We start from the raw sequence: 22,380 nt of genomic DNA, 5'->3' as shown, positions 1-22,380 counted from the left end.
TTCCTTCTCTGCCCTGCACCTCTCACTGCAGCTTCTGAGAAACATCATTCTCCATCAGAGCTTCTGGGCTTGGCAGTATGCATCTGCTGACACCACACATTCATCTTCTAGGTCAAGGGGGTTTCTTTTCCAGTTGCTACAAGTCCCATCCTTTGTTCTGATGGCTGGTTCTTAAACTCTGAGAGTGATGAGGTCAGAAGGATAATGGATACAGGGGCCCAAAGACCTTGCGAGGCCCTTTAAGCTTCGAAAGTACCAAAGACAGCTTGGTGCCTTCACCACCAGATACCTCCTAGGGAAAACAGCTTTCTGTTTCCCAAATGAGAAACTCAGTGAAGGGGAGACAGTGCTGGGCTTTGACTTCTTTCCTCCCTTCTTATGCAGGACAAACTCATGCCGGTGGGACTGCTTTGAATGGAGCTCATTACACAGAATCGAAAAAATCATTTCAGCAGTTGGCTATGGTAGGGTTTTGGGCTCCCTGATAAAACAGCCGCCTGGGTTTTTTTTCCAAAATATAAGTTATGAAGTGAAGGCCTTATTGCCTATCTAGTTCTCTGAATAAGTAGAATGGATACAGGATGTTATAAGACTTCTTAAGCTATAAAAAGTAGTCAAAAAACATTCAGCAGGAACAATGCACTATATCAAAAAAGGTGATGAGATTTTTAGCAATGCTAGTAAATTTAAACACCAAGAAAACTTTCAGGTAAGTCTGAAACTGTAAAACTCAGAAATCAAAGGCCAAATACAAGTTGATGAGATTACAAAACGTACATCACCATCAGTCTGCTAAATCATAAGGTGTCACTTCCTCTTGAAGAAGAACTAATGATATGATTTGCTTGCATATTTCATAGAAAACTCTGAATAAAAATCATAATAATGGTGAAATAAGACATATGGAATGAATTTGGAAAAATTCTAAAAAGGCTGATATCACCATTACTATAGGAATAGGATTCCAATTTTTGCTTTTAATGTCTGGCCTACATCAAAAAAAAAGTCACCCATGAATCACGAGGGTCGGACAGTACTAAGAAAGCTCCAATAGCAAGGAGGGATGGCTGGGAATCAAGTCTTCCTCAGGTATGGTTATTTCCCACCTGTCTGCTGACGGGCGTGAGAGACGGGATATAGGCAGTCTCCTGGGTTACATCTTCCACTGGGTCCTGGGGGGCCCTGAGGCCCTGGGGCACCTGGTGAGCCTGGCAGGCCCAGAGCTAATGAAATAAAAGACCCCATCAGAACACAGGTCAACATATGGCTTTTCCTCCCTCCCTCCAACCAACGTGGGGTCATTCAGTGTCACCTGCAGCGATACCTAAGGGCCATCGGGGAGCAGGCATGGCTCCTATTTTGGGAGGTTTGCTCACGTTGTGAAGATAATATCACTATTACCTGAGGTCCCAGGAAGACCTGGGCTCCCTGGAAGCCCCATTCCCGGTTCCCCTCTTTCTCCCTTCTGTCCTCGGTAGCCTAAATGAGGGATATACAAAAAGAGAGACAAAAAAGTAAGCGTGTTCTCTGGCAACAGACTGATATACACTCAGGAAATATTTTGAGGTGTATATTGAAAATCCACCCAGTGGAATATCTTCACACATTTATATCTGAAAACTATGTTACAGAGATTCAGTACAATCCTAGATCCTAGAGAGAACAGTGGAGTGAACACTAAATAGATACATATTCAAGTTTAAAATATCACCAGGATTTCTTTTATGTAAGTGACCTTCATTTAACACACGTGAACAGTAAGGAGAAATGTTTGGACTTAGGGTCATTTGAAAGCACGCTTCCAAATCTATATTTCTGCAGTAAAATAACATTTACCACCTGAGGTATATTTAATAGTTCAACCCAGCTCCTGCTATTACAGACACCTCGTTAAGGTGGCTCTCAAGTCATCTCAGTGAGGGCTTAAGATCATAGGCTAAAAACATGAGGAAGAAAGAAAAATAAGTGAAGATACATGAACAAGAGGGTTAACAACACTGAACACAATTCCAAACGAACAACGTAGGTGCTAAAAGCTACATATTTAAACTCAGTTCTCAGATTTCAGTATAATGCAAAATATATGATTCCATATGGATTTCAGTGCATATGGTATCACAAAACAAGAAACAATAATTTGTGTATTTGTATAATAAGGTAACATTTACACGTCTCCTGTCAAATGTAACAACTTGTATGTACAAATCTCTCACATCATTAGGTTAATATGGACCCACTATTAACAGATAAAGATGTTGAACTGCACAAAGCACGTGAGAACTTTCTACTCTTAACTTTCTTAATAAGGTCCCAAGCTCATTCCTTACGAAGGCTCCCCAAAGCCTTAGGGTCTTATTTATTTTTATTTATTTATTTATTTATTTTTGGCTGTGTTGGGTCTTTGTTGCTGCACGCAGGAAATGTGGAAAACGTTGCTTTCTCTAGTTGCGGCAAGGAGGGTCTACCCTTCGTTGCGGTGTGCGGGCTTCTCATTGCGGTGGCTTCTCTTGTTGTGGAGCACAGGCTCTAGGCACGCGGGCTTCAGTAGTTGCGGCGCATGGGCTTAGCTGCTCTGTGGCATGTGGGATCTTCTTGCACCAGAGATCAAACCCGTGTCCCCTGCACTGGCAGGTGGATTCTTTACCACTGCGCCACCAGGGAAGTCCAGGGTCTTATTATTATTATTTTTAACATCTTTATTGGAGTATAATTGCTTTACAATGGTGTGTTAGTTTCTGCTTTATAACAAAGTGAATCAGCTCTACATAATTTTTTCACAACACTTCAGATAGGAATGCTAATAAGGTCAATAACAACATCCCCATTTTCTAGAATTAAGCTTTTCACCCTTTAGGGTAGGCCTCTCTTGAAATTTGGAAAAGACTAAAAGGCTGGTCTATCTGCAAACAGACCTGTGTTTTCTCGGCCCCTAGGTGCAGGATGAGAGTTTCGTATCAGTGTAGCTTATGTAGGAAAAAATATAAAACAACAGCAGTACCCTAATCCAAAGCATCTAGAGATTCTCATCATTGAAGAACTGTGCTTGCTGGAGTTTTTAAGGTGTTAGACTTTATTTCCATTTCAACACAAGGGATTTACTTCTAAAGTTGTAAATCAGTGCCTTTACATGCATGCTGGAAAAAAGAGGTCAGAAAAAGAGCGTTACGGGCATTTGGGAGGAGGACTCTTCCTGTGGGACCTTACAAGCTGTCTGCAAGCCTTCCACATTGTCTGGCCCGCTTGTTCTGGCCTGCTAATTGGCCACTGAACCCGTCACCATACTGACACACATATGCCTCCCATTTCTTAAGGCCCCTACTGCTAACAGATCTGAAGGGTCAAATCTATATATCAGTCACGTCAACTACTCTATGGGCCACTGGCTTATACATAACAGGTGGTTTCTTTCATTACAACCCAATAACAGCTGAACTTTAGAAGTTCAAAAGTAAGAACCATCATTCCCAATACCACCCCTCCAAAATTGACATGGGATAGAACGGCTGGATCCGTTTTCTCCTAGTAACCCCACATCCACTTGGGGTGCAGGGTTCTTTCTAAAATGGATAAAGCTTTCAAGTATGGTACCTATTCTTGAGGATTTTCACAGAGGTGGAAAATCAGCATGTGTTTGGAAGAAGTTTAAATCAAGTTCTTTCAAGGTTCCTGATCAAGGTGAACTAGAAAACCCTGAGCTCACCTCTTCCCACGGACACACCAGAACTACAACTACAAATGAAACAACTATCTCTGAGAATGACCTGAAGATAGCAGAACAGATTTTCCACAATGGAACATATAAAGAAAAGGCTACATCAAGATGGGTAGGAGGGGCAGAGAAGTGGTCTAGTTAGAACCTACTCCCCTGCCGTGCTGACCCACAGGGGGAGGGATATCACAACTGTGCAGGTCCCCCCGAGGAGTGAGGGGTCCAAGAGAGCCCATGTCAGGCTCACCAGCCTGGGGGACCTGCACTGGGAAGACAAGTCCCCATACATCTGGCTTTGAAAACCAGCAGGACTTACATCCAGGAGAGCCCGAGGGCTGTGGGAAACCAAGACCCCACTCTTGAGGGGCTCACATGCAAACTCACTTGCATTGAGTCCTAGCACAGAGGCAGCATCTTGAAAAGCACCTGGGTTGTCTGAGAAAAGTGATTCATTGACTAATTTTAGAGCATGTGACAGAGGGGCAGGATCTAGCGGAAACTTCTCCGAGCACAGACTGGTGGGTGCCATTTTTTCTCTCCTTTCACCTACTTGGCCAGGTGCTCATGGGCAGCATTCTGTCACTGTCCATCCATTTAGCTAACACAGTGCACCCCACCCCAGCATGCCTCTGGGGAATTGCCCTGTCCAACCTGCCTACCCTGGCCAGCACCTCCAGAGTTGCTCCTGTCCCACCCAGTGGGCAGTCCTGGATGGTGCTGGTGTCCCCCAAAGCAACTCCCACTCTTGGGGGCTGGGAATGAAGGACACCAAGGAAAGCACTCCTCCCACAGCACAGTGGGAAGGCAATAATCAGAAACCCAAAGGATGGTTAAAATCTAAAACTGTCTGGAAATGTTTTTTTTTTTTTTTTTTTTTTTTGTGGTACGCGGACCTCTCACTGTTGTGGCCTCTCCCGTTGAGGAGCACAGGCTCTGGACACGCAGGCTCAGCGGCCATGGCTCACGGGTCCAGCCGCTCCGTGGCATGTGGGATCTTCCCAGACCGGGGCATGAACCCGTGTCCCCTGCATCGGCAGGCGGACTCTCAACCTCTGCGCCACCAGGGAAGCCCTGGAAATGTTTTTGAATTTAAAAAAAGGCATCAACCATTGCCCTTTGGGGAATTTAGGAAAAATGCAAACGAGGTGACCCAACTCAGAATCATACTGGCATCTATTCTCACTGCAAGAAGATCAGGTGCTGAAAGAGGGTCCACACGTTTCATCATCAGAATCTTGGTAGGCGCAGTACCTCCCCTTTTCAAGTTGGATTGTTAACTTCTAATATAGGCATACCTGGTTTCATTGCACTTCACAGATACTGGATTTTTTTTTTTTTACAAATTGAAGGTTTGTAGCAACCCTGTGTCAGGCAAGTCTATTGGTGCCATATTTCAAAATTTTTCATGATTATTATATTTGTTAGGGTTCTATGAATGGAACAACAAAGGCTGCATGACAGCACATCTGTTTACAACATGGTTTACTGAACATTTCAAGCCCACTGCTGAGATCTACTGCGCAGAAAAAAAGATTCCTTCCAAACTATTACTGCTCATTGACAATGTACCTAGTCCCCCAAGAGATCTGACAGAAATGTTCAATAAGACTCATGTTGTTTTCATGCCTGCTAACACTACATCCATTCTGCAGCCCATGGATCAAGGAGTCATTTTGACTTTCAAGTCTTATTATTTAGAAGATACATTCTGTAAGGCTATAACAGCACTAGGTAGTGATTCATCTGCTGGATCTAGGAAGAGTCTACTGAAAACCTTCCAGAAAGGATTCACTATCCTAGATGCCAATAAGAACATTCATGATTCATGGGAAGAGGTCAAAATATCAACGTTAACAGGAGCTTGGAAGAGGTTGATTCCAACCCTCATGGATGACTTGGAGGGGTTCAGACTTCAGTGGAGGAAAGTTTTTCCCCATGTGGTGGAAACAGCAGGAGAACTAGAACTCGAAGTGGAGGCTAAAGATGTGACTGAACTGCTGCAATCTCATGATAAAACTTTTAACAGATGAGGAGTTGCTTCTTATGGCTGGAGATGGAATCCACTCCTGGGGAAGATGCTGTGAAGATTGTTGAAATGACAACAGAGGATTTACAATATGACATAAACTTAGATTAAAAAGCAGCAGCAGGATTTGAGAGGACTGACTCCAACTTTGAAAGAAATTCTACTGTGGGTAAAAAGCTATCGAACAGCATTGCGTGCTACAGAGAAACTGTTTGTGAAAGGAAGAGACAGTCGGTGCAGCAAACTTCTTTGTTGTCTTATTTTAAGAAATTGCTACAGGCACCCAGCCTTCAGTAGCCACCACCCTGATGAGTCAGCAGCCCTCAGCATGGAGGCAAGACCTGCAAAAATATCATGACACACTGAAGGCTCAGACGATGGTTAGCAGTTTTCAGTGATGAAGTCATTTTTAATTACATCGTTCTTTTTAGACATAAAACTATTGCATGCTTAACAGACTACAGAATAGCGTAGGCATAACTTTCATATGCACTGAGAAACCAGAAAATTCTCGTGACTCGCTTTACTGCCATGTTGGCTTCATGGCGGTAGCCTGGGACCAACCCCGCAATATCTCCGAGGTGTGCCTGTAGTCTCATGTCAATTTCTCATTGCTCTCTACATGTCTCCTGCTTCTCAGGTAGGCGTAGGAATCTTTATGAAACCCCTTTAAACTTGTGTCCTTTCCTAAAGATACTAAGATAATAAAGGGCTCATTCCATAGTGCATGTTTCAAACCAAACCACTTCATTTCAAATGAAAATGGATTTCTTTCCTGAAAAACACTGAAAAAAAAAAGTCCCTTTTAGAAATTTCTGAAGGGTCACCATCACACAGAATTTGTGAGTGGGCGGAACACACGGCGTTACGTTCAGGGCCCACATTCCGTTTCCCTTTCTGTGCTGGGCTTCTCACTGCAGTCTTTCCTCAAACTCAGTCATGCTGTGTCAGGAAGAGGACTAATTCAGCCGACAGCACCTAAGGTTTCATGGTCACTAGGGTAGCAGCATGTTTTTAATCATCCCTCATGGAAAGAGTAACAGTTTTATATGCATATCTTTTCCTTTTTGAGAAAATGTTTAAATCTAGCAGAGCAAAGCTTTGAAGTTACATGCCTAACTGCATCTTCTGAGCACTTCATATCTGTCTGTCTACCAGAGGAAAACCCTTCAGTTCCTGTCAACTGCTGGCGAGGCACCAAAAATCGACCAGCAGGCCTTTTCTTTTCTACAGTAAGATTTCCTGGTGTCTTTAGACAGGACTGTCAATACAGCATGACTACAGGCAAATATTTCTTAAAAGCGAATCCCATATTTCACGAGTTTTATTTTTTGGCTGCATTTCTGCCATGTAACAAATCCTGAAAAGGAGATATGCAAACGTTGAGGAGACACCTGAGTTATAATCAACATATGTCTGTTGTCAGAACCCTCTGGTGGGACAAGAGTTTTGTTAATTTTACTAAACGTTCTTTTTAAAAACGTTGGAGGGCTTCCCTGGTGGTGCAGTGGTTGAGAGTCCGCCTGCTGATGCAGGGGACACGGGTTCGTGCCCCAGTCTGGGAAGATCCCACGTGCCACAGAGTGGCTGGGCCCGTGAGCCATGGCTGCTGGGCCTGCACGTCTGGAGCCTGTGCTCCACGACGGGAGAGGCCACAACAGTGAAAGGCCCGTGTACCACAAAAAAAAAACCCCAAAAAACGTTGGAAATCATATGGGGAAGTCTTTCAAATTATATATACAATGGAATGTTACTCAGCCATGAAAAAGAATGAAATAATGCCATTTGCAGCAACATGGTTAGACCTAGAGATTATCATACTAAGTGAAGTAAGTCAGACAGAGAAAGACAAATACCATATGATACCACTTATTTGTGGAATCTAAAAAAAATGATACAAATGAACTTATTTACAAAACAGAAATAGACTCACAGACATAGAAAACAAACCTATGGTTACCAAAGGGGAAAGGCTGGGGGAGGGATAAATCAGGAGCTTGGGATGAACAAACACACACTACTACATACAAGATAGATGACCATCAAGGTCCTACTGTACAGCACAGGGAACTCTACTCAATATTCTGTGATAACCTATATGAGAAGGTTTGCTGTGTACTCACTTTGTACACTCAGGTGTACTTACTTTGCTGTACACCTGAAACTAACACAACATTGTAAATCAACTATACTTCAACGTAAAAGAAGAGAGAAAAAAGCCCTTAAAAAAAGAACTGGATCCGAAGCCCCATCAGGAGTGGAAACAGTAGATAAGGTCTCCTCGCAGCACAGCAGATAAAACCCATAGAAATCTTTTGCGGAAGTGAAGGTCAATGAGTGGTGAACAGAGGTCTTGTTTCCAAAAGCTGCACGAACACTGCTGACCTGGCACAGCCTCTGCCCAAGAGCCTTCCAGGTGGTCCTTCCCTGCATGGGAGGGAGCCCGAGACAGGGGTTTGTGTGGACAGGTGACTCTAGTTCCAGAAGGGTTTTCCTTGCTATCCTGACCATGCATTGCTCTTGTCCCCTTAGATGTCCACTGTGTGAAGCATCTGTCCAAGATCTTTCTCCTATTGGTGTTAACAGTCCTGGTTCTTCATATGGTTTGAGGCATCAAACATCTTCAGATGGGCTATCAAGGTCTTCCTGTCTCCTATACTCTGAATTCACAACAGACCCAACTAGCAGAAGATGGTAATTAACCACCCTTTACACAATGGTACACACACAAGGCTACACCTGATTCTACACTTGCTTCCAATTCCCTGCCAAAACTCTCTGTGACCTAAGAGAAACTAGGTAGAAAAGACAGTTCAGGTAAACTAGAGTGATTCACTGCCATTGTTTTACACCGTGCTAGCTAAACCAGAAGGCTTGTCAGTCTCAGTGGGAAGTTAGGATCCTAATAAACCCCACGACTGGGGAAAGCTGTGCCTCTTTCAGGGGAGGGAGGACACGGCAATCACCTTCAGGCCCTTCTTACAGAAAATAGAGAAGCCGTAGGAAGGAAAGTGAACTAGTGAAAGGGAAATAACTCTCCGCATATATAGTATTTTGAGCTGTATTCCTAGGTGATATTGGTGTTAACTTTCTCTTTTCTCCTTTATCCATTCATCTCTTGATGGACACTTAGGTTGCTTCCATGTCTTGGCTACTGTAAATAGAGCTGCAGTGAACACTGGGGTGCACGTATCTTTCCAAATTAGCATCTTTGTCTTTCTCCTTTACACAAGCTTTTGATTATTCCAAGGACAGCCCTTGAGTTCCTCTATAATAACACATGAAAAGCAGTGTCTCTGGCCTTACCTCTCAAAGTACATACTCATTGGATCTAATGCTTCCTTGTCAGAACTGTGAATCTTCTAAATCAGGGTCCCCTTGGCCCCTCTGCTGGTTGCCAATCACATTTCTAGAAAATGCTCTTGCCAGCTGAATTTAGCCAAGCTACATTTAAGATCATGTCTCTTGTCAAGTTATCATCAGTGGAGCAAATTTTTTTTTTGCCAATTTAAGTCTTGCTTTGAAAAATTTAGAAACAGCATGAGAAATTTTTTTCTTTTTTATTAATTCAGAAGTTACCATCCACAACTTTTGCAGAAGAAAAAGGATTCTAATATTTCTCAAAAATATATTTTGGACCCAAACCACTAGTTATAGTAGCAGGTCTTAAGACTTTTTCCTCAGTTTCCTTAAGATACTAAGATTCTTGTTGTCTACTTACATTAACAGCGAGGCATAAACAACTAGAAATTTGCAGATAATAATGATAAATAAACACATTATTGCTGTTATTATCATAATAAGTATTGTTATTAAATACATTTAGATTAGCAGATAATTATCAGTCAGGCTTAAACTGGAATGAATAATAGTTAAAATTTTATTTCTAGAATATCAAATATTAACAAGATATCCTATATTAAATCAATATATATGCATATGTATATATAAATTTATAAAATACATACCAAGTATATATACCACATATTATATATAATCTAATATACATACTTTTAATGTATATTAATATATATTTGTAATGTATATTAATATATATAATTTTTGCCTTAACTGTGATTAGCATGTTATAAATACTGAGAGTTAAATAGTTGGTAAACAAATATTGTCCTCAAAGACGTACCTTGGGGCCCAGGGTCTCCTGGTGGCCCAGGTAACCCATCCTTTCCTGGTGGACCAGGCCTCCCATGAGCCTGAGCAGCCAGCATTGCTGCTGGTAGCTTGAGCTGGGACAGGAACACAGCCATTCTCTCTTCATTGATGAAAGCGAAAATAATATGCATGTTATGGAAATACTTTTTATGTCAAAAGTTTTCAAATATTTTTACCTAAAATTCAACAAAAAATTACTTGCTTTTCAATTTAAGCACATCTAATTTACCAACTGGTCTGATCGTGGAGAGATTTTTTTGATTGTTCAAGTAAAATAGATTGTACAAAGTTGTTTGAATATGGATGCAGGTGAGTTGTGTTGATCAGAGGATTGAGAACCTTCAGTGTTTCAGAGATGTCGCCAATCTAGCAGACAATACCCTAGAGCAGGGGTCCATGGCCCGTTAGGAACTGGGCACACAGCAGGAGGTGAGCAGCAGGCAAGGGAGCGAAGCTTTGTCTGTATTTACAGCCGCTCCCCATCGCTCGCATTACCGCCTGAGCTCCGTCTCCTGTCAGATCAGCTGCAGCATTAGATTCTCATAGGAGCACGAACCCTACTGTGAACTGTGCATGTGAGGGATCTAGGTTGCATGGTCCTTATGAGAATCTAATGCCTGATGATCTGAGGTGGAGCTGAGGCGGTGATGCTAGCGCTGGGGAGCGGCTGCAAATACAGATTATCCTTAGCAGAGGTTTGACTGCACACAGACCATAATAAATCAATTGCTTGCAGACTCATATCAAAACCCTATCAGTGAGTGGCAAGTGACAATTAAGCTGCATCTTACGGAGTAGACTGGACATAAGCAACACACGTCGGGTGTCACTATCTTCCATCACCCCCGATGGGACCATCTAGTTGCAGAAAAACAAGCTCAGGGCTCCCACTGATTCTGCATTATGGTGAGTTGTATAATTATTTCATTATGTATTACAGTGTAATACTAATAGAAATAAAGTGCACAATAGATGTAATGCGCTTGAATCATCCCCAAACCACCCCCGTCCCTGGTCTGTGGAAAAACTGTCTTCCACGAAACCGGTCCCTGGTGCCAAAAAGGTTGGGGACCACTGTCCTAGAGCCTAATTAACCTCTGGTAATGACTTGTGGAGAGAATTCAGGTTCATGTTAAAAAATGGTTGTTAGAATACATTTAAGCCACTTTCCAGCAGTGTTGTGAATGTGTGTGTGGTGGTTTAAAATATGGTGACAAGGTCTTTGACACTCCCTTCCAAATGGAATTAGGTGGAGCCTAATCCCCCTATTCTGGAGCGTGGGCTGAACTTCCTTTCACTTCTAATGAATAGAAAAAAGGCAAGTGGGGACACTAAGTCATAAAAGCCTCGTGGCTTCCTGGTTGCTTTCTCTCTTAGATTCTCATTCTGGGGGAAGCCAGCTGCCACGTCGTGAGGGCATGAAGAGCTCACCCACATGGGGGTGAGCTGAAGCCACCTGCCAACAGCCACGTGAGTGAGCCCGGAGGTGGATCTTCCCGCCCCAGCTGAGCCCTCAGAGGACGTCAGCTCTGGCTGACACCCTGAAAGCAACTTCATGACAGACGCCGAGACAGAACCACACAAGTAAGCGACCCTTTAAGTCCCTGACCCACAGAAAATGCACGATAATAAACACTGTTGTTTTAAGCCACTAAAGTTTTGAGATATTCTCTTATGTAGCAATAGATAACTCATATGGTATGTGACACTTTATATCCTTGAACAAAACTGCATTATTGATAGAGAGGTTTATTGAAAAGATGGGTCACTAGCTTCATATTCATTATGATTTCATGGCACTGTTTAATTTCTATACTGGGCTAATACTTTACTTTGTCAATAACTTATGCTTTTTAAAGAAAATGTTCTATTATACACCCTCAATATTATTCTTTTTTTCTTTCTTTCTTTTTTTTTTTGGTTTGAGTTCCAGTTAGTTCCATCATTCAGCCAAGGTTTTAGTAGGAAGGATGTCTCATTTGGCCAAAGGGACAAACGCAGCATTGCTGCTGAGGAGCACACGCCCAGGGAATGCCAACTGCAGACCGCGTGAAAGCAGCAAAGTCTCTGTACATTTCTGTGAACCTCAAGAAAACGCTGAAACTAAGAACACACAAGTTACAGGAAGTTGACAAACTATCCAGAACATTTAAAAATCTTTTGTCAGTGTTGAGTGATGTGACCTTTATGAACTGAATGCGTCCTAAATCTTCTCAAGGACACATCACTGTCATCTGTCCTTTGTTCATCCACCAGGCTGCCTGGAGCCCAACCCTGTTCATCTGGGTCCTAAAGAGAAAGTCCAGGGAGGGGAGGCAGGACTGTGTAAGAGTGCTACCTCGGGTGAGCTCCGCTGTCTGGCCATGAGCGTGTCCTACAGGGTACATTAAATGTCAGTGCTTAGGGTCAACAAAAAAGTGACTCTACATCGTAGGACATTGGTGCATTAATAACTCATAACATTTAAAGGGTCTGGAAAATGAACACCAAAAAATGTAAATATGAAAATATAAATAAAAATTTTCACACTAAAATTCCTAAACAAGTCATATTATTAACTAACTTAAACATTCTGTATAAGCAGGGCTTTGCTTTCGGCCTTTAACATTTTCTGCATTAAGTGCTCTTGTTCAGAAATCATGGAGAATTACTCAGCCAAAAAAGAAACAAAATTGAGTTATTTGTAGTGAGGTGGATGGACCTAGAGTCTGTCATACAGAGTGAAGTAAGTCAGAAAGAGAAAAACAAATACCGTATGCTAACACATATATATGGAATCTAGAAAAAAAAATGGTTCTGGAGAACCTAGGGGCAGGACAAGAATAAAGAGGCAGATGTAGAGAATGGACTTGAGGACAGGGGTAAGGGGAAGGGTAAGCTGGGACGAAGTGAGAGAGTGTCATGGACACATATACACTACCAAATGTAAAACAGATAGCTAGTGGGAAGCAGTCGCATAGCACAGGGAGATCAGCTCGGTGCTTTGTGTCCATCTAGAGGGGTGGGATAAGGAGGGTGGGAGGGAGATGCAAGAGGGAGGGGATATGGGGATATATGTATATATATAGCTGATTCACTTCGTTATAAAGCAGAAACTAACACACCACTGTAGAGCAATTATACTCCAATAAAGATGTTAAAAAAAAATCACGGAGAGAGCAGAGAGAGATGATCATTTCAATATTCAATAAGAACTATTATCCATGTTTTTATAAGTGCCATGCACTATAAAGATTAACTGCCAATAAGCTTTATTTTATGACTAGAAATCTGTTATATAATTATTCTCAGAATTACTTTTTTGAATAATCAAATCCATGGTTACACTTATTATTGTAGAATTCTTGGTTATTAATCCCACATAGACTATTGTTCAGTTAAATTTCATCTCAAAAGCATTTTCATTATTTTGCCACTATATGGATAATTTTGGTAGTCATTAATGCAAATTGACCCAAAGTCCATGATAAATACAATGTATCACTGGATTCTGTATTTAAACTTGCTTGTTTTGTTTATATTTTACATAGTTCATATTTAACAAATCTAATATATACGTAACTAGATTTAAAATAGAAAACTGGAGGAAGGCATATCCTTGCCATGACAAAAAAAAGTAACCACATTTTTTTTCTTTTCACATATTTTCTTTAAAAAGAAAATTCAAATTATTTCACTTGTGAAACTAACAATTTTTCAAAGATATAGCTAGTAAGTAGTAAGAAATGACCCTTTCATGTGAAAAATTCAGCATAGGTTTGGTGCAGACAAATCTTCTAGAAAAATGTTTTACTGATTAAATTAGTGTCTATTCTGCAACTAAGAACCAAATGACAGTAACATATTAGAATCTATAGCTGCCAGTTAGAAAAAACAAGGGCCAAATCATATAGACCTTGTAAAGAATTACCTCAATTTTCTCCAGTCTCTTCCCTCAGTTTAATTCATTTAGTACAACTTTTTTTTTTTTTTTCTTTTGCGGTACGCCAATGCAGGGGACACGGGTTTGTGCCCCGGTCCAGGAGGATCCCACATGCCGCGGAGCGGCTGGGCCCGTGAGCCATGGCCGCTGAGCCTGCGTGTCCAGAGCCTGTGCTCTGCCACGGGAGAGGCTGCAACAGTGAGAGGCCCGTGTACCGCAAAAAAAAAAAAAAAAAAAAAAAAAAAAAAAGAAAGATAGATATTTCAGTACAATTTTTCTTAATTTGAAACATACCTCTTTGAATATCTTCAATGCCTAAAGACAAATATTCATAGCACTAGTTTTTCCTCTTTAATGTAGGAATTGAATTTGTAAGTAACTTGCTTTGGGTGCTTTTAAATATTTTTAGCAAAACAGAGAGTTCTTACTTCTAGCTGTAAATTATCTAGCTTTAAGATACACTCAAAAACAGTTATTTAGCACAGGGTAATTACCTCCTCTGAACCATACTCCAATGCTCTATAATTTTAAATAATATGTTTCTGAGCTGTTAAATAAATTGTAAAGACTTGTATTCTTAATTGCGTTTCCTCTGTTTTCAGGGATCTTTGGTCAATTAAACTGTTTTTGGCTATGCTTTCTAATGAGGCAGGAAATTGAAGAGTTTGGATAGGAGCTTGCATAAACCAAACTCACACAGGCCATCTGCCAAGGCAAACCCATAGCAGTCATTGTAACAAATGACACCAATGGCTGGCCTTGGAGAATGGGCTTGTTAATATCATGCAGACATTAATATTAATGTGATAATAAAGTACATTATATGGAGAAGGAAGGATGTCATCTGGCCCACGTCTACCTTCCATTTCACAGAATTTGTAAATATTTTCAAAGAGAGAAATTCACTTTTTTCTCCTTATGCCCATTCAAATGTTTAATTGCCCATTTTCTTGTTTCTTATTTCCTTTTGTTACCCCCTTATGGAAAACAGAGAGTAGTTAATAAGTATTTCCCTTGGGAAATCAGTCATCTACTTGATAATATTGTTACCTCTTAGCCTTCAGGTTAAATAACTTTTACTCATAGGCTTGGTAATCTGTTCTGTAAATCACTTTTTGGTTCCAATGTTCTGGGGTTTTTCCATACATCTCTTAAATGTGGAAGCAAAAATTAGATACAGTTATCTCTTAATGGGCAAAAATATCAGAAGAGTAATTTCCTTTCATGTCTTGAGAATGATTTTCTAGTTTCATTCTAACTGTTAATTCAACAGCATCTTTGGTGGCTTCATATTCATTTTGTGGCCCATCATGGTCCAAGGGTTGTTATTGCTACATTTAACTCTGGCTCAATTCTTTGTCACCTTTGTGGCTCTGAAATGTTATTATGAGTAAAGATGGTAGATTGAACACACGCATCTGCTTTAACTCTTTCCTGAATCACTGCAAAACAATGGTAAGTTACTTTGAAAGGCATAAAACCACAAGAATGGGAGGATGTGAAAGGAGACGACATTAACTTTGGAAGCTGAGAACCAGATGGCAGCGTGAGGATGACTCAGCAGCCTCAAGAGAACCAAACCTTTACACCAGGAGCTGAGAAACAGCCTGTGTTAAATCACAAAATCCTTAAAACGTTCAGGAGTTACATCTGGGAGTGGGGCTAAAGGAGGGGAACTAAAATAAGGGGGACTGGATGAAAGCCCGTTTAAGAAATGACCTTAGAAATCCCTTTCTCTGCTCTGTGCAGCTGGCTATTTGCCCCTTCCTAATCCCGGCAAAAGGTGGCAGGTTTATCATCTGAAAAGTGTAAATAGACCATCTCTGCACTGGGGACCCCAGACTGTGTTGAGACTCAGGCTTCCCTACTGAAAACAAGGAGAAGAAATGGGCATTGCCTTCTTGGAGCTGAGGCTACCACTGCCCTAGCCTCCTACCTTGCTCCCCAAATGCTGGCAACCCGGCAGGAAATGCAAGTGTTTCCTTTGGGGAATCTGACCAGAATACAAGGAAAGACTTCAAGACAGTGAAGTTGAGGGTCCCTTAATTAAAAAAAAAAACAAACAAAAAACCCCCAAAAAACAGCCAGATTACCCTACAGTAAAGCTCGTGGTTGGCAAGGCCACCATTCACTCCTAACTTTCCAGCAGTGTTTTAGAACCCATGCTTTTGTCTGAGCACATGGCCAAGGATGACTGGCATTGAGGAAACCCTCTAAGCTGAATGATCGACCCAAACAAACAGAAAGAAGCAGATTGGAAGAGACAGAGACTATGATGTGGAAACTATTTTTAAAAACGATCTACATCTCCAATTATGTGTAGCTATGAGAAGACTGTACATATACAAACATGTGTATACAAATACATATATAAATTAATGTCTTCATTGTAGAGATGTTGCAGCCTGGAAACAAGAGGACAGGATAATACATATTCATACATGTTCACACATATGTGGATGAAATTATGTATGAAAAATGGAGAAAACATAGGTGAGGGGCTTTCCTGGCCCTGGCAATCTAGAGGCAGAAGCATTGCTCAGGGACACAGCCCCAACCCTCCTGTCCTCCCACAGATGTGGGTATGGCCTTGTGGCTTCCAAGTCTGTCTCAAGAACCCAGAGGGCCAGATGTTTGTCCACATGCCTGCCCAGGTTGGTAAATCCTGCCTGCAGGGTGATATAAATCCCCAAATATAATAGGGTGGTGGGTGTCATAGCAAGAATTAAGCTTCTCAGATCTGGCAAGACCCTCATTGTAAGGGCAGCTCCAGTGGCAGCTGCAGATCCCTCATAAAACAAAAAGGGGCTAAGCTGGGACACACAGCTTCTGTCCCCTTTCTGTGTGGCCACCTTGCGTGCACAAGGGTTTGAGCTCTTGGCCAATCAAATCAAGAATCTAACACAACTTTAGATTGGGTGTATGTCTGTGCATTGTATCTGCCGGAAACCCAGACCTGGGATGGGTGGAGAACCATCTTTCTTCCACCATGCTGGGTTTGGGACGGGGCATCAGGATGTTGAAAGAGGGCTTGGTGGCCTGGGGGACAGTCCAACGTGTGAGATCTGTGGGAGTGCTATGTCAGCGGGGTCACCTGCGAATCCCCAAAGGGGTTGGAAACCTCCATGAGGAGAGCCTGAGTGTTGGGGCCTGGTCTAGGGCTTTGCTATGGTCTGGATGATGATGCGGGAGAGCGGGACTCCCCTGAGCCCCGCAGACGACCCACGGTTGCTGAGCAGAGAGAATCGCTCTCGAGGCTGAGGACTTACAGGGGTGAGTGGAGCAGTGGTGATCGGCTGCCACGGACACAGCTCTCTGTCAAGTGGTTCAGCCAGAGAGAGGCAGACAGGGGCTACTTCACTGGAGCCCTCAACTGTTTTAACACGGGAGAATTCATCTTGGCTTTTACGGAGAAAGCTTTCTGAAAAGGAGAACTGTGACCTTGGAGCTCTAAGATTTGTGAAAACGGAGGGTTTTGTTTTTCTCTTTTATAAATGGTGCTCAGAGGCAATGGAAAAGGTGACTTTGAAGTGGAAGATGACATGGACTGAACTGAAATAATCTTGGGACAAATGAACTAAAGTGCCAAATAACTAAATTCTGGGTTCCAGTTATAACGTTGTTTGGGAGAAGACAGTTATGTAGGGCTGGGGCCAACAGAGATAAAAAGAGAGGGGGGATCCCATTTGGAGTCTCAGAGTCTGGAAGTCTCAGGAAAAAATGTGCTTTGGGGCCACTTGAGAATATTGTCTTGACGCCAAGACATCTGGGGCCTCTGCGGGGGGCACTGACCACTCTACTGGGCCTCACCAGGCTGGGAGAGACTGGGAGAGACTGGGAGAGGGGGTGGGACAGATGGGTGGCGAGTGGCCCAGCTTCCGTGACCTCCGTCCTCAGGAGGCCAACAGCCCTTCCTGGGAGGACCGTCCCGGTGGCCTGAGAGCACCGTGTGGAGCCTCCCTTGCAGAGGTGGCCACATCTCCTCCCCTGCTGGGCAGGCCACCAGGGCTCTGACTTTATCCAGTGTCCCCGGGACTTGCAACATGGACACCTCCTGTAGCTCTGCACATCACGTTTTTCCGAGAGTGCCTGGCTATATTTTCTGACCTCCTTAACCAGCCTTTAAAAACTTAGACTAATTAACTAAGGAACTATTTACTCTGTGTTTTTATGTAAAGTATTTTAAGAAATTGAAGCTCTATGTTAAAGCTGCTTGAGATAAGAGATCACTGGACGTGAGAAAAGGAGATTCTAAAATGTAAGGGCAAAATTAAAATTACAAAGAGAAAACTGGTAGCTCAAAAAAAAAAAAAAGAGCAGACAATTGTATTAATAAACTATCACATCAGAGCAAGGTAAAGATACTTCGCAGAGATCAATGTGAAGTGAAATCCACAGCATGAATTCATGACCTTTGAAAAAACATTTTTTTCTATTTTGTCACTGAAGCTACCAAAAGTCCCTGGGCTAATCTGTTCTCTCTCTAGTGCTCACGTGAAATAAGATAATGTGCCCTCAAGCACTGAGAGATTTTGGTCTCTAAATCTAACTACTGCTTAAAATATTCAGAGCTTCCTGGAGAGAGGCTAACTCCATGTTGGCAGTGAAAGATTTAAGAGGAAATTAGGGCATCTTGTAATCTTACTGTTTGCAGAATTCAACAACGCATTTTTAGCTTAGCCAAGGAAGGATGCTTTGCAAAAGAAGCGGGAACCACGAGCCAATGTAGATTTATTTTCTCAAGACAAATATTTCCCACCTTATAAGCTCACAATTGAGGGAGGTGATCTTGAGTTTAGCAAATCATCTGATTAAATCATGTAATATCCTTGTGACTAAATAAAGAAATGTAGAGTGGATTTTAAGACAACTATATGGATTCAGAACTCGCTAATACCATAGATTAATAGATGATTCACGAATGAGCAGGAGGAATGCAATGGCATTTAGACCTAACCCTCCTTAGTCAACATTTCTAGCAACAATTAGAATGATGACGTGCCTAGGAAATTTAGACATGACACAAAGTTATGAGGGTCAGCCAACCTGCCCTATGAGACAAGATTCCAAAAGATATTTTCAAGTGAGAATGAGGTTTGAACACCAATCACTTGAAATTGAATAAGAAGAAACATAAAACCACACACTTAACGTTGTAAAAATGAACGCAGCGCATAATGAGAAACCCCTGATTTTTAAAAGTTCGTATAAGGAACATAGAGGGTTGTTAGTTAATTGAAAACTCAAAATGAATCAACAGTGTGATATGAAGACTTTTTTTTTAAGGAATGCTATCTTAGGCTGCATTATTAAAGTATCTACATCAGGCGTCAGAAAACTTTCTCTGCGAAGGGTCACATAGTACATATTTAAGGATTTACATGCTATATGGTCCCTGTCACATACTCAATCCTCCTGTCTAGCATGAAAGTAACCAGAGAAAATACATAAAGAAAGGAGTAGGACTGCACTCCAATGAAACTTTATTTGTGGACACGGATTTGAATTTCTGATCGTTTCACGTCAGGCAATATTATTTTGATTTTAAAAAACCATTTAGAAATGTATCCTCTCCCCCACACCTTGCCCCCCCCAAAAGGAAAAATGATTCTTAGCTTGCTGCAGCTGCACTGCCATCTTTGGAGAACGTTGCTGGTGGGACTTCCTACAGCTGAGGGGAGGGGGGAGGGGGAAGGGGGGGAAAACTTCAGAAATGTGTATTAAGCAAATCTCACCTTCAAAAATCCTCAGAACCTCTTGATTAATATACTTCTTTATTTCTTCAAATGAAACCACATCAGCCTAAAGAGGGAAAAAAGGTCTGTTAATGCAGAACCTAGCACAAGTGAATAAAGAACAGAAATGTTGGGTTGGCGTGCATGCTTGAAACATCTGCAGAGATCCATCAATCAAGCAAAATACTTTTGGCAATTGACCCCATTAGGCAATAAATATCTTTTGTTTTGATCAAATGCTGGGAAGAAGTGCATAACTATAGTGCTTTAAAAGCTGTGAGCCGGCACCATAACCAGCGATATGAACATGCTTCCTATTAGATTTCACACAATTAGGAAAGACATTTCCTATTACTTCATTTTCTGAAGTAATTTGAACCAGTGTTATGATGGGACCATCCCAGGCACATTTTTAACCTGTAATGAATCCCTGGACACTGGTAAAGTCAATATCTAACTGATTTTATTATGTATCTTCAAAGGAAGAGAACTCCAAGTACGCTGAATGATTCTTTAACATGTTTTGTTCATGGGATAAAACTTACTAAGTTTTACCCATTTCATGGTTAAGTTTATTTGTAATCTGCGCATTGTAAGCATACTTGTAGCAAGCAATTTTCTTTCCTTAATAGAAAATGCTGCAGGATCTGGTAAAGCGTAGTAGGTAAATGACACCAGTTGAATTTTTAACCTCTTGACAAATAAATCTACATGAATTCGACAAAGAACCTAACATTTATAATGGTATCTCACATTTATAACAGTAACGCTTTACTATAATACCTCGACATTTTGAAAAGGGAGCTATTATTTTTCATGATGGTTAGGGTTTCACAGTATGTTGTTACTCTTCTCTGTATTCGGTGGTTACTATCCAGGGGTACATGTGTGGCATTAAAGACAATATGATGGGCTCATAAAGTGATGACTTCTGTAGGACAGGACAGTTCCAATCTCAATATTTTATTTTCACTGTTTATGGGGCAAATGAACTTGAATGAATGCATCTAATACCACATACTGACAGATCACTGAGAGTTCACTGTATAGGCTTTATTCAAGCAGAGTGTAGGAAGAGTGGGTAAACTAAAGAATACGGTGGGAATGCCCAATTCGGCCCAATCTCTGGAATTGGCTGATTATCTGAGGACGGCTTGTCCTTAACCCCCGGGCCTCACGCTAGGACTCCCCTGTCTTCCTGATGTGGATATTTTCAGATTCAGTTCTCTGTGGAATGGCCATCCACCAGCCTCCTGAGGATGCTCATAAAGACACAGGCTTCCTTAGCCAAACACTCTTTCTTGGCCTAACAGGTTTCCACTTCAAAGCACCATACAGGGCGAATTTGTTGTTCTGATAGTCAACAAGATGGAGTGTTAGCATGAAGCAGACGTGTGTTTTCTGTGTAGTGTAGGGGACATTATGGATAGTACTGAAGAGTGTGGGCTTGGAGTCGGTCAGGCCTGGGTCTGACCCACTAGATAACTGTGACGTTGGACAGGTCGGCACTCAGCTTCTGCGTTCGTCAAGGTGGGTGGACAGGTCACTGTCCTCCCAAGTTAGCTGTGAGGATCTAAGGACGGATGTTTAGTGAGTACTAAGGGGGGGAGCCCACACATAACTGGAAATAAATGACAGCTATTGCCACCCTTGTAGAAGCCAGCTTAGGTTCATTATATCAATCTTGAAAGGTTTATGACCGCTCTTGTTGTAAAAGGGACACGTGGTCAGTCCCAGCCAAGAGTTCCTCGCCCACTTACCGGGGAGCCGGGGAGGCCTGGGTGGCCTGGAAGGCCTTGGTGCCCTGGGGATCCTGGGGAGCCCTTATTTCCTGGGGGCCCCATAGGACCTATGGCTCCCTTTATGCCTGGAAGGCCTGGTTTTCCGCGTTCACCCTGTGGGCCTCGGTCTCCTGGAATTCCCTGATCACCCTGTGAAGGAAAAAAATGAATAAGAATGATCTCTTCTAGAACCACGGTAGCTGTGATTCAAAGCAGAGGTTCTGGATTCATACTGGCACGTACTAGCTGTGAGGCCTGGGGTAAGTGAATCGAACTCGCTCCACCCTGCTTCCTCTCCCTAAAATGGGGCTATTAAGAGTAACCGCTGAATAGGTGATGTTGAGAAGTGAGTTAACTCAGGTAAAGTGCCTAGAATAAGCCGACACGTGGAAAGCACTCAGTACAAAGTTAGTGACGATGTTACTTGTACCCGGGTGCCAGTCTAGAACGATGACACTTTTGAAAGTCAACAGCGGCTTGTCACTTCAGGCTTGGGTCTCCTTTTCAATAAGGAAGGAAGATGGTTAAGAAGATTTCATCACTGAAAATTTTCACTCGGAAAAGCTTCAGGACACTCAAAATCTCTCCTAAATCATGTGTTTTTCCTTTTTTTCTGCTTTTTCCCATATGCTTGGTCTTTTATAGTTTCTATGGGTTGGTTTCTGTGCTCGTGTTTTACATGCACACACGTGTATGTGTGTATGTGAATGTGTGCGTGTGCAGTATGTCTTAAAGACTCAGGAAGGTGAGAAAGGGAGCCTTTGGGAAGGTTCAAAGTAGGTGACTGGGGTGGAGAGTCATCACTGAGGTCATTCATTCAATAATGTAAATAAACTATAAGAGAATTCATTGATTAAGATGCCATAATAAATTAGATGTGCCTGGATCTGAGAAGTTTCTTTAATGTAGACTTTGATCCTGCAAGGTGTCTACCACTGTGTGTGTTTGTGCATGAGAGTATGAAAGAGGGAGGGGGTGAGAGAGAGAGAGAGAGAGAGAAGAGAGAGAGGGAGAATATGAATGAAAGAATACGTATG

At 42.0% G+C, this 22,380-nt stretch overlaps 1 protein-coding gene across 1 annotated transcript in view; it reads right to left on the bottom strand.

Moving 5' to 3' along the window:
- Positions 1–1,095: 1,095 nt before the first annotated feature.
- COL19A1 (collagen type XIX alpha 1 chain) overlaps positions 1,096–22,380 on the bottom strand; it is a 364,353-nt gene continuing 343,068 nt past the window's right edge. The window contains exons 46-50 of the mRNA XM_060114554.1: positions 21,323–21,493; positions 19,563–19,629; positions 9,877–10,005; positions 1,402–1,479; positions 1,096–1,223 (exon numbers count right to left, since the gene is read on the bottom strand). Of these exons, the coding sequence (XP_059970537.1) occupies positions 1,096–1,223; positions 1,402–1,479; positions 9,877–10,005; positions 19,563–19,629; positions 21,323–21,493 (573 nt within the window). The remainder of the gene's footprint in view (positions 1,224–1,401; positions 1,480–9,876; positions 10,006–19,562; positions 19,630–21,322; positions 21,494–22,380) is intronic.

The sequence above is a fragment of the Mesoplodon densirostris genome, chromosome 12 (genome assembly GCF_025265405.1).
Source record: "Mesoplodon densirostris isolate mMesDen1 chromosome 12, mMesDen1 primary haplotype, whole genome shotgun sequence".
NCBI lineage: Eukaryota > Metazoa > Chordata > Mammalia > Artiodactyla > Ziphiidae > Mesoplodon > Mesoplodon densirostris.
This window is presented reverse-complemented; position numbering and strand designations above follow the sequence as displayed.